General features: G+C 39.0%; 1 protein-coding gene across 3 annotated transcripts in view; it reads right to left on the reverse strand.

Annotated features, from left to right (window-relative positions):
* DHRSX (dehydrogenase/reductase X-linked) overlaps positions 1–13,700 on the reverse strand; it is a 160,519-nt gene that overhangs the window by 54,184 nt on the left and 92,635 nt on the right. For 2 of the 3 annotated variants that reach the window (XM_061459827.1, XM_061459829.1), the window contains one exon: positions 4,477–4,578. The exons of the other annotated variant lie outside the window; for it this stretch is intronic. In XM_061459827.1, coding sequence (XP_061315811.1) covers positions 4,477–4,578 — 102 coding nt within the window. The remainder of the gene's footprint in view (positions 1–4,476; positions 4,579–13,700) is intronic. 3 annotated transcript variants of the gene reach the window in all.

A 13,700-nucleotide genomic window follows, 5' to 3' on the forward strand; every position in this document is an offset into this window, starting at 1 on the left:
GTTATCCCACTCACAATCAGAAAATAGAAAAGACAGTCACAGCTTTCTAATTGAATAGGAATTTCTCTTAGAAGAACAATATCTTGTTTTGCACTTTGTATAAAAATATTTTTACCTAAAAGCTATGATAGGATTAGGTAAGAATAAGACATGGCTCACTCCCGCCTCTGAGGAAAGCCAATGGCAAATGTTCCACACACTTCAGTAGAACTGGCTGGGTTTCCTAATCCATCAATAGCTGAATTTTGTATCTGTCTTCCACTGATAAAACATTCATATTGAGAACATAAAAGCAAATGTGTCAAGAACCTACAGCATGTGGAGCCTGAGATATTTCCCTTTCACAAAGTGTTTGATATCACAGACACTGAAAAAGCTTTGGAAATAATTAAAAAGACAAAGATAGTATCAAACAGAAGACAGGATTTTTATGAATGAAATCTTACAGTTTGAAAGTCAGAAGTAGCCTGAAGTTACTCTTTTAACTTACTAAGTCTTTTAATGAGAAACAATCTTTTATAAGAAATCTGATATCTTTATATAGGATACAAAACATTCTAGCAGACAACAGTGCTATTCAAGTATAATAAAAGCTCTAACTGATGACTACTGCTAAAATTCGCGGTGCTAGGTAATGTTGGCACTGCATAACCCTCAATCATTCTCAACAAGTTGGGTTGAATCCCCTCAGAAGTATCATGGTGCTCTGATACATGTGCCCAGACAAGTTACTTCCAGTATCCAAGGCCCTTAATGCCTGTAAAGAGCAGTGTGTGATCAGCCAGCGTCCTCATACTTTCCAGTCATCTCTCTTAGATAACCTCTTCTGAAAAATCTGAGTAAATGATATCTGCTGTGCACAAAGTTTCTTCAGAAAATATGGCCCTGAGAATATCTTCTCATTTTAGAACACAATCAAGCTGCATGATAGTGTCCTTATGAATCTTCTAGTTTTGCCCATCATCCATGGAATATCCATTTAAAAACTACTTCCCCATCACCTCAGATTACCTCTTCCAGCTCTAAACATCTCCCAAAGGCCCATCTCTCCCATGATGTCTACTATCCATCATCCATTACACCAAGGTAAAGGGCCACTTTCCCTTCTGCTTGTCCTCCTCTTTTTTTCCCTGTCCCTCTATACCTTTTTCATCTCAGCTTTGCTGATGTATTGCTCTTATTTGTCTTCATGGAAAGACAAAGATGAAATGATGCTGTAAGAAAGATGCTGCAACAAGATTCACTGAGTGAATGAGCCTTCCTACATGGCTGGAGGAGAGGCACTCCTTTTTATGAAGTCCAGCTTCCACTGGAGTCAACAGCAAACCTCCTTGCTAACTTTCTCTTCTGCAGGGAATCTCCACTTCTCTTGAGTGTCTCTCCTTTTCGTAAGACTGTAAGATAGTCTGTGTAAACTACAGCTGCTGCAGAGAGGGGAACTGGCTCTTACCTAATCCAGTGGGACAGGATCTTTTCACATGGAACTTACTGTGATAATGTAAATAACTATTGTTAAACCTAACTAATCAAAAATACTTGTGAATACGTTAAGTACTTATAAAATACTGTGATTCTGTGATATATCCACTTGCTCCTACCCTTCAGATCTCACTTCCTTCTGACGATCTTGTCCTGCAAATACTCAAAGACAAGAATAATTTAACATGTGACCAATGGGACTAAGATGTCTCCCTGCAAAGGATTATGGCTGGATTGCATGTGGCTGAACTGTGGCTTTTACGGTAACACAAATTAATACATATATTTCACATAGGTACCTGCTGATAAAGCTTTTATTATTCCCTGGGAGCTAAAGAGGGAAGCTTATAGAGATATATCCACTGTATCAAGAGACTGAGATTTCTTAGAAGACCCATTAAGTACAAAATATGCAGATCTGAATTAGCCAGCAGCTCAGAAATATTGATTTTAAATTGGCTTAGATAGGCTCCGACCTGAAATATATTAACTGTAATCTGTGTATAGCATGCTAATAATCTCCTAAAATCTCTAAATTCTTTTTTTGTGTTGGTGTGCATGCCAAGGAGTATACCAGCTGTCCTCATTTGTTTTCTCCCTCTCCTTTTCTAACCTGTAGCCAGAATCACAAACCATTCAATGAACTGCAACATAGAAAGTAGTCAGTATGTCTTTGTTAATAAGTTAGACCATCTATGTTTGGTATCCATAGGTATTCTGTTATCATTAAAGATGATGTGATTTTGGTGGTAGCTCTCTTGATTAGAATCATTAAGTACTGTAAACAATGTACAAGTAAAAACATTAACTACAAGGTGCTGAGAAATATTTCTAGCGCACACAGAAAATGACTGACTGGAAGTTAGAAAAAACCCTCTCTGGCATGAAAGAGTGACTACTGCTTGTGGAATTTTATGAAGTGTTTTACTATCTGTCCCTTCTGCAACCACGGGAAAATAGCAGACTTTCTTATGTATCTTAACAGCATATATTTTAATGAATGTATTAAGTAATTACAGTAGTGTACATGCTGTATTTTACTAAATGCTTTTCAACTGTACAAAGATACAGTTCTTTTCAAAAACAAAACCAAAAAATGGCACCCAATTGCTAATTAGCAGAGTAGAAGACATTCTTCTGACCTTCTGTCAGACTAAGCTTTCTAAACTGCTTGTCCTGAATCCATCTTTCTGTGCCTCATAGTTGAAATACATAGATTACTTTATTTTTTCACAGAAAATTAATTTGTTTTCTGTGTCACAGCATTTTTCTCATTTTAGCACTAGTACATCATGGTTTTTAAAATGTTTATGTAATAGTCTATTTGCATCTTTAACATGTTTTGTTTATTTTAAAAACCAAGAGCTGAGCATGCACATTACAGATGCAGAAAGCATAGTAATGGAACAACAGGCCTTTATTTGTCAGCTGAAATAATGTGTGCATTCAACCAAATTTTTCCTTTTAAATTAGAAATTAGAAAGTTAAACGTATATGCTAAAATCAGCTATAACAAAAAGAGGGGAGGTGACTCTAGCCTGCTAATCTCCATTTTGAACACCCTAAATGTTCATGTAAAGCTACTTAAAGTGTCTGAATCAGCTGGATACCTAAATATCACTGAAATTTTTGTGGGACCTGGTGTCTAGCTCTAGGAAAATACTTTGAAACTCAGTATTTTAGTATTAATCTAATTCCCAGTTATATCCTTGAGCTAGGCAAAGGATGGAGAGCAAGTGATGGAGCTACATTTCTTTAAAAGATCACCAATGACCTGGAAAACTACTGGAGTAGACGTGCAAAACTGGAATGATTTTGTAAGCAGGATTAAATATCCACTACCTTTAATTATTGTACAATTAGAATAATAATGGTAGGCTATTTTGACTAGTCAAATAAAAAAATGAACATTTAATTGAACGTTTCATGAATGTTTCATTATCAATCAGGAACTCAAATACTGCTGAATTTTTATTGCAATATTTGCTTGTGTTACTGAGAGATCTTTAAGGCATCAACGAATTGTAATAAACCCATTTATTTACAGTATGTTTGCCCTCACTAGGACTGAAGGGTGCACAGGAAAACTGAAAATGTTCTTTGGTATGTCTTAATAAAAATATATGTAAATAATTGGGAAAACAAGAACATCAGCATGTAAAAGCAGAAAAACTTCTAAAAGAAGCCTAAATTGTTGCTGGTGGGTTTTTCCCCTAGTTAAATAGACAGGTGAAAATTCCCCTTTAGGAAAGTGCATGCAGAGCATGCCTGGTTTTTGGAGGAGGATTATTGTATGGGCTGGTTTCCAAAAATGCTGTGGCTAAAAAACATAATTAGATGGCAAGTATGTGAATAACAGAAGTTAAAATCCCTAACAGTAATGAGATTCATTTGATAATTGCATGAAGGCAAGATAAATGTTGTCCTTTTAATTTGTTCTCTGACCACTGAGGACACAGCTTTACGGACAACTTTCCAGCAGTACCTTGATCTAAGCAGTGACTGCTCTCAGGTCACTGGATAATTTGCTAGATTATATTTCACATGGATTAATCCCCCCAACCCAGCTCACCAGGCAACCACAGTGAACGCATGTGTTCATACAGGGAAAATATAAGGGAAAAGAAAGTAAATAAAGGTTTAAAGACAGGTTTTCTACACCCACACAGTACAGCTTTCCTTTCCTTTTTTATATTTATCATGGGTGCTTAGATTCTTGTGCAGTTGCATGATTTTTAGTGCTGGAGATCTAAAAAACATAGCAAAGGAAAAAGACTTGCAATAATGTCACAAGCAGGGGTGGGACTGAAGTGTCTTGTCTGCTCAGTCTCTCCAAAAAATACAATTTAAGTCCTAGAAAAATATCCCTGTTAATGCAGCCATATTTTAACTTGCTGTATGGTTCAGATAATTGATTTGAAATGTGAAGTGATAGATGAGAGCCCCATTTGTCATATCTTCTCCTGCAGAAACGTGAAGAAATAAAACAGAACTCACCATTGTTCACCAGGACATGGAGTGGACAATTCTTTGCTCTAAACCGCTGCACAAACTGCCGTATAGACTTCATGGAAGCCAAATCACAGTATAAAAACTCCACTGGGAGAGAAAAGGAGATGAACAAAACCACAGTTAGGTCAGTCACGATGTAAAAATTACAGACATCAATAAGGGCTTTTATGATAATGTCAACAGGAAAGTAAAGATTTTAAAAATACACCAGGCTTTTCAAAATTATAACTGAAGCTGGTCTCAGAAGGTTCCTTTTTTCTCTTCCCTTTTTTCATTTCTATTTTTAAAGTACTGATTCCTCACAGAGCAAGGAGGCAAAGAAGGGTATCAAGCAGAGAAATTATGTCCCAGTCCTACTGAGTTTTCTACTGCTACCATTTAGGAAGAGGGGCTACAGCTCTTCGGTGTTGAGATGATCAAGATATGGCAGCTGGAAATCTAAAGAGGAAAGGGGAAACCACATCAGGCACTACGTTTCCCTGTGCTCACAATGCCAAATAGGCTGCCCTGTATTTTTTTGCAGATTATCTCCTGAGTCCAAAGAGTGATGGAGCCTGACAGCATGTTCTAAAACAAAGCTTTTGAGGCAGTAGCAAAGATGAGCAACAGTGTGCACATGCAGCGACTCATCCAATCACCGATAGCAAACGTGGCATTGTAAGTGATACCGTAGCTCCCGTGGACATCCAGGGACACTTGGTGTCGGGGTCACCTGGCAGCAACAACCAATCATGTAAAAGCCTTTCAAACGTAGGCAAGAGTCATGCCTCCTCTTGACTCCAGCAATGGCAGTGTGATTTGAGAGGATCACACCTCATATGGATACTGTGGGCAGCATCCTGCTAACGCTGGTCAGGAAGCAGGGTGTCTGCATCTCAAAGTATATTTAACACTGGTATGGTTTTATTTCCAAGAAAATATGTCTCTAACAAAAGCATCCTTTGTCCAAAGCATTAGTCAGCCATTGACCTTCAGTAGAACACTATGAAATTAATTATTATTAGTAGTAGTAATAATAATAATTTAAATCCCCTAATAGCTTTAACCTCCTCAAGTCTGAAAATTCTCCTCCTCTTGCAGTTGTTCAGCTTTCACTCCTTATTCTCACACCATGGCTTTATTGGTTGCCTTGATTTGCATGACAGCCATGACCAGGCTTATGAAGTGGAAACAAGTGGTCCCCCACTCTCCCACCTCCAATAGCAGTAGCTATCCCTACTATACTTTTCCTCTTATTTTTTTGCTTGGGCCATCTATGCTATTTACCAAACTGTTTCATCCTGTCACAACCAAGGCTGCAAGCTATAATGCCTCTTTATAACATGTCTGTACGATGAGAGTTTAAGAAGGCCTGAAGGCACAACAGCAAGATAAATAACAAGACAATCACAGCTGTTATTAAAATCCCTTATAGGAGAAGAGTTCCTTCTTTAAAGATCCTTCTTTACAGGATGGGGCTTCAATATTTATATATTTTCAACATAGACAGTATTAGTCCAATAAAATTTTCTTAGTGAATTTATAAATTACCCAATGCCCTTTTCCTCATTTAAAACAAAACAAAATACTTAAGATTCCAGTTTTAAGCTAGTGTAAATACATTTCTTCAAAATGGCTGTAAAGTCCTGCCATTTCAATAACTCTGACCCATGAATAACACTGAACAATTTCTTGAGCTCCTTGCAGACCTTTAGGAGGTCTGCTATTTTGTTTCATTTCACTGATGTCCTGCATCTGGACGTGGTAAGGAAATGCAAAAGTTATTCACGCTTGTAAAAGAAGAGAGTTTTTCAGGTCATCCCTCTTGCGGCCTGGCAGCTACATAAAACCACAAGAGCGGCACTGTAATTGCTCAGATACACAAAACCTGGTTGTACTAACCTATTAGTAACTCGTACAACAAGGAATGGAGTAAAGACCCAGGCAAAGCTTTATGCTGACTCTGCTGTTGTTCTGCTTCTCCAGGCAGCTCATCAAGGAGAGAGATTAAGGAAACCATGATCAGCTTCTTAGAAGGCAGCCATTCACACTGCCAATGGAAGAGTCCCTTTCAATACAAAATATCCATCTTGGTACAGAAGGCATTGGACTTTCATTAGCTGCAGTATTTTGTGGCACAACACAGGGTCCAAACAGTTTTTCAACCACCCATATGGACTGTGGCAATATTACCGACTCTCCTGGATTTTGCTAATGTCTCTGTTATGTGCAAGAAAAGCAGACCCCTGAGAACATTCACTAAGCCAAATTTTAGTATCTCCCCTCATTTGACCTTGAAATTGTTCTTTTCTGCACTGCCAACAACAGTGGTTAGATAACCAGCGTGGCAAGGTGAGTGCTTTTCAGCCTCACTGGTTCAATCTCACCCTTCCTAGGAATTAACTTTTTGCTACATGTCTGATCTCCCTTCCCTTAACTTCACAGTTTTGCAGAGCAATGTTGTCCTTTGTTACGACTATACATTGCCTAGACTAATGGCATACTAGGCCAAAGCTATCATTACTAAGCTTATTTACTTGCTTACTTGGGAAGCATGTCATCATACTGAGTGTTTGTAAAGTACCTGCACCAAAAGATCAGAACATGCTTTGGAAAAGAAAACAAACAAACAAATCAACCCCCAAACTTTTCTTTTTGCTCACAGAGCAGAAACATTAATGGTCAGAGTCCTTGTTCATGCTTATTCATGCACAGCAGCTCTTTGCCAAGAGGTGGTTCACTGGCGCAAGTGCTGCACCAACCGAGGTGCTGTTCCACTCAAGAAAGAGTGCCAAAACACATCTCCAAGTCATATGCTGATTCAGTGGCCCGGCCTTGAACAGAAACCGAGTTTCTTCTTTGTTCAATGATCCGAGTATTTAATTGTTTTAATCAGTGTACTGAAGAATTACACAGTTAAAAGCTAAGGACAATGGTTAGTTTCTAGGATATTTTGAAGCATGCACTAATGTACTAAGTATGCCAATTTTTAAAATGTCATCATTAATAAAGACCAGTGTTTAATATTAAAGTGAGCAAATGGCCAAATCTGAACTTGAACTAACAATGTGACTTGAACCACTTTTAAGAAACAACAATGGCAAAAGGTTGTCTGTATAGAATAGGTATGATTAAAAAGATGTGCGGTAACAGCAAGCAAACTGAAACATGCCAAAATTAATATTTAGATATATTACTCATCCTTTTGGTTTGTCTCCCACCAGACGTCAAATTATTCAAGTACCTAATAACTGACAACAGTGATTATTCTGCTTTTGAGTTTAATAATAGGTTTCAAAACTAACTGGTTCCTTCGATTTTCTGTATGCTATTAAAAACAAAATTGGTGAGTAGAAGCTACATACAGAATATCTGCAGCTAATGCTACTGAAATACTCTAATTTCTAACTCTATCCCATTTCATCTTTCTTTCTCTTACACTATTCCTTGCTTTCAGGTACTTCTATTCTGACAGACATACCTGTATTTCTTTCTTCTACTGGATGTGCCCTTAGTTCTTATCTTAACAATCTGTCCACTGAAAGCAAGTGAATACATAATTCTCAGACACTGGTTGAAATAGCCAATCTTAAAAATATTTGACTATTATTGTAATTTGATGACTCAGCTGCCAGAAATTTATTCACCAATAAAATATAAAAGGAGGATGATTTCCCAAAAGACAGCTACAGTTACTTATGCCATTATTCACATATGAATAGATACCTATATGATGGTGCTACAATTAACTGCTTTGCCTAATTGCTTTCTTTCAAACATATGTGCCTGGTTCAGCAGCTTTCCAACAACAGAGAATGATGCTTTCCTGGCTGCTCCTCAAGGCAGCCTTACAAATTGTAGACAGCTAAGCTGGCTGACCACCCATGACGCCACTGAGCACCATCACTCTTCAGTGCCTGTTCCTGCACTGAGCACCCTCTGCTCGCTTGGTCAGGGCACCTAAAGTCAGAGGACCCAAAGGACAAGCATGCAGTGGCTCCTGGAGAGCTATCTGACACCATGAGCCTCACAGGAGCCAGGGAAGGCCCAGTGTTAGGAGCGCCTGAGACAGCTCCTGAGTGATCGCGCTTCCCTGAGTTTCCCATTGGGGTCAACTTCCCCATTTCTGTCCACCTGCTTCTTCAAGCTATAAGCACACCTTTCTTTTTAACATTTAGAGTTCCCCTCTTTTGCTTTCCATGCCAGCACAGCTGCCTGTGGTTACACATTTCTCCTGTGTCTGTATCAAAGGCCATGAAAACCATGAAATGGAAATTTTGGTCTACTATGGAAAGAAAATTCAGAAGCAAAAATAATAGACAGATATTTCAGTGAATTATCAGGGAGTGTAACTTGTGAGATACTTGCTGATCAGCTGAACACAGGAAAATGCAATGTTTGGGCTCCTGCAAAGACTTAGGTTTGATTTAGAGCAGATTAAGATGAGATGGATGCCACCTACCAACTACCACTACATTCTGTATTCAGCTTTAACTCATCGCCTTGAAGCTACAGTTCTACTTCAGAAGAAATCATAAGTCATAGTCGACTTTCTTCTATTACTTACACCAAAGCAGTTTTCCATCATGCTTTCACTGTCTTTGTGCTAAAAATACAAGCAAGGGATAGATTCTAGGGAAAGCTGCAACCCTGCCCAGCACAGCATGGGGCTGAGAACATGGTGGAAAGAGGACTATAGAACGCATTTCTTTGTCTCTTCCTGCTTGCCACCTGTCTATTCAGCGTCTGAAGATACCGGCAGGAAGAGTTTTTTATCTAGCAAGGAACAAGGACTGGTTCTTAGACAAGATCAATTAAAAAAATGGTCTGCAGTAGTCACATACTCATGCTCAAAAATGTGTTGCAAAAAGTCTGCATGTTTTCTGGCTGCCATATCTCTACAGGGGGCTCTGAGGAATTCGACCATTCACCTGCTATTCTGTCTCACTTTGTTACCTGCACAGCAGCAAGGAGAAATGCTGCCCTGCTCATGAAAGAACTGAGTATGCTTCTGAGCACCTGGACAGAGGCAGAAATGCTGTTTACCAGAAAGCACTCTTTATGAGGCAAATACCTAGCATCTGATACAGGCTGCATCGCAGAGCTAGAGAAGCTCTGTCAGCAAGGTAGCAGGTGAAAATGAAGTGGAGCAAACCCCAGGAGAGAAAAGCATGAACTGGAAGGAGGAGAAGACATAAAGCAGTACTGACAGGAGCCTCCCTCTCTTTTGTTACAACACTGTCCTTGCTGACACTAATAAGTAGTGGCTTTGGCTGGTCCAGTCTTCAGAGACAAGCCTGTTATCTCCCTTCCCCTGTGGTTCTCTCTCCCCCTAAAGTAAGGTGTCCCAGAATCAACTCATCATTGTCAGCATGATTCTGCTCATCTGCTTACACATCTTCCAGCCAAAACAAAAGCCATTCTCAACCAAAACAGGGCTGTCAAGGGAAGGGAATGAACTTCTGGCCAGCTGGAAATTCTGACCACCTAAGGTCAAAACTGTGGCTGCTATATGACAACACTGTGAGTGGAAAAATGCAAAAGCATTTCTAGGATGCTAACATGAACCTGTGGTTTATCATTCTACCAAATGTGTATGTGTAGAAGCACACAAGCCCCCACCTACAGAATGTAGCTCCTGTTAATTTTTCTACACTGCCCAGGACTAACACAGGGGCTGTGATGCAAGTTCTGCTCAGACCTGCATGATGACATCCAGGACTAGAAAATGCTTACTATGGAAAGACTCACAGGTAAACAAAACCAAACAAAATCCTACAGGTAAATAAGGTGTGTACCAGCCAATTGCATATTGAGCACAATGAGGAACAGTCACATAAACGCAGCAAGCACAGCTTCTCTTATTTATGCTGTGTTCCTGCTGTTGTGCACTTGATGACTGCTCTGGGATCCACACCACAAGCACTCCATAATCTCCCCCATTCTTCATTTTCATCCAAGATTCTCAGGAACTAAATAATTAATTGATTAATGCACGAAAATCCTAGTGTGTGCAATCATAGCTGCAACACTTGTTGGCCCCTTAATTCCAGCTGTGGTTATGGTTACAATTTGCAGAGCTTTGGCTGCTAATCCTTCAGACTATTTTAACTATGTGACTGTAGACTAAAATGCTCACTATTGCCTATTGGGCATCTTACAGGTTTCTCCCCAGTCTTCTCCTCTCTTCTTTATTAGTATGTATAATTTTGTGGCACTTTTTTAGATCACTGATCTTTCACAGACTATTAATAGAAATAATAAACCATGGCTAACTCTAGCACAGATTTACTGTTCAAGCTGATGCTTGTGATATGCCACCGAAGAAAAAGACAGATGGAACATATCCATCTAGCAAAGTGTGTGAATGTAGTGCCATGGATCAAAACAGTGAGCATATTTAAAGACATACGGTTTGGGTACAGTCATTAAAAGATACACTCACAACTTGAGTTAGCCTAATTTGTCTACAGCTTTTCAGCAGGCAAGCAAGAGCACCTAAATTCAGCTGCTGCTTCTCTGAGTCATTCATTCTAGTGCCACTAACTTTAAAGGCAGTCTGAAGAGATAAGCTTTCTGTGCCTATGTTAGGCTTTGAGAACAGACTCTATGTCATCCTCCAGCCTCTTCACTGAAGAAAGAGCTCTGCATCAGTGTTCAGGACATAAACAAAAATCCACACTGGGCAAATATCAGAAATTTGTGCTTTTTTTTTTCCTTCCTTGGGATGGTTTGAACAATGCTCAAACAGCTATAGTAAAAAGAGGCATTTCATGGTGCCATTTCCTAACCATGTAGCTTTAACATACCGGACTAAGAGAAATGGGGGAAAAAAAGTCTTCAGCTGAGAGAAATTTTCTCCCTCAGAAGTGTAAAAGTAAAATAAAAATTTGCTCTCAGAAACTGAGTAGTGTCTCCTAACTACTTTCGATTTCCACAACAGAAGTGTGGCTTAGTCCAGTGATCCTTTAACATGTTAAATTCCTGGTAGCTCTCGTGTACTGGTTAATCAAAATAAGCAAAAATCCAGGGTAAGAACAGTGTTTCAGTTCTGTAGCTACCAGCAGCTCCCATTACTGCCAAAATTCCAGGTCATCACAGAAAGTCCCTCAGAACAGCTTCAGAGATCATGCCGTCAGAGCACTGGGACATAACAGTAGTACACAGAGGAGGCATTCCATGTAAAGCAACAGAAATGACCACGCATGACTCTGCAAATTGCAACACCAGGTATTAAGTATGCTACCATTTAAGCACAATTCCTACAGACAAAGCATGCTCTGGGTTTTCCAAACATGCTTTGCTGTATAGTATTTGACATTTTCTGTTCAGCAGGGACAGGACTTGAAAAGAAATGATCTGCCATCAACTTGTCAGAAGAGTAACCTTGGGAGGTGGTGGCAGCAGGACACAAGCAGTGGGATCCATAGCCAGCTTTAAGGGTGAGAAAGGTTATCTTAGCTTCCCGTGGGTAAAATTTCCTCCAGATTATTGACTGGGGATGCTTTATTTTTTTAAGAATAGCAAATACAATAACAGATACATATAGAAAGTTCTCATATGCTTGCTGGAAATTAGATTCCATCTCCTCCTCATGAGTTCAGGTACTCATCACCCAGGCTCCTGACTGCAGAGAGGCAATGCCCTCTAATATCCTGCCTTGTTGTATGGGAAGACTTTGTTTTTACCACACTAAACAACAGTTTGGGGAACCTCTTCTGTCATTATTTCTCAGATGTAAGGGTGTGCCTTCACAAAGGAAATACGATTTTGGATCTTCGTAAGGGCCATTTAGAGCCCTGTAGAGAAACGGTGGGAAATGACATGACCATACCAGTTTCACCCTAGGGTTGATACTTGGAAAAAAAAAACAAATGTGTTGCAGTGGAAATGCTTCTCATATCTCTTTTTGAGGATTAAGGAAGGCAACCTTCATCCCGTTCCCAGCTAAGCATGTTTTCTTCCCTCCAGGGGGACCAGAAACAAGAGGACAGGGTCAGGTAAATTCCTTCTGCCTCATGGGGACAGAAGAGCTCACAGTGAGCATTTGAAGATTCATCTATGGACAGAAAAGAAAATTGCTTAGAATATCCTCATCACGATTATTACCCTCATTGCAGGTGTGGGAGGCAGAGCTAGATGACCTTTAAAGGTCCCTTCCAACCCAAATTATTCTATGATTTTATTTACTTTTAGATGCATTTTCTTCTTCCTTGCTGGTGAACAGATTTTTATATGAAGTTTCATTGCTATATTTTGTGAATTTCAGATATGTTTCTTTTGCTTCTTGGTTGACATTTACTCTTTACAGTGGCTTAGCTCTACACTGTGACTTACATCTCATTTAAAACCTCAAAATATAACGCACATATGTGACAAACACATTACCATATTCTCATATTGACACTTTCTATCAGGAATGAAACTTAGGTAAAGAGCTTTTTGGAGGTAATACAGAGTCAAGCTATTAAAGAAGATAAAAGTCAGCAAGGCTTTCACAAGACAACAAAATGAAAATGTACTTCAGAGCAAGCTAGGAGCATGAGTCTTCCTAGAAACGAAGCTGAGTCCTCAACTGGTTTAAACTGCTGCAGTTCTGAAAAGTATATGGAGCTATCATTTATTTCCAGTTTCTCATCTCTGGACTTGTACATTCCCAATGCATCTTGGGTTGCGTAGCTTAAAAGTTAGGATATTGAATCACTTGTATAATTTGATGATCAAGGACACACACACGCATATGGAAGAGTACCAGAGAGGACAAGAAAAGGCCCAGTGATCTTTTGCTAGCAGCTTTATCCTTCAGAATATTTTATTAGACATGTACCCTGACTAAAACATGCACCAGCACTCATCTTGAGCTGTTCCCCTCTTGAATTGTAGAATTTCTTTTCTATATGAACAGTTTACCATGCAAAAGCAAATATAGTTTATTTATTCAAAGCATTTTCTCCAAGCTACCAAATTCAATTTAGGTTCAGATTAGCTACCTTGCTCATATATTTACATCCCTAAATCTTGCTTGCCTCAGCCTCCCTAATTTATTTGGTTTTTAACATGAAATTCTACTTTTTTCACCTTATAAAATTAAAAAAAAAAAAAAAGAAAAAAGAAAAAAAAAGCTTTCATATTTATCCATAGAACAGATTTTTTGGGTTTAGTTGCTTTAGTTAAGAACCTCCAAATTCAATCAGCCTGCTTTGGGACTGAAATAGGTCAGAGCTGATAAC

This window comes from Pezoporus flaviventris, unplaced genomic scaffold (genome assembly GCF_033815535.1).
Source record: "Pezoporus flaviventris isolate CSIRO_AGI_PZ_B2104156 unplaced genomic scaffold, CSIRO_AGI_Pfla_v1 ptg000030l, whole genome shotgun sequence".
NCBI classification, from domain to species: domain Eukaryota; kingdom Metazoa; phylum Chordata; class Aves; order Psittaciformes; family Psittacidae; genus Pezoporus; species Pezoporus flaviventris.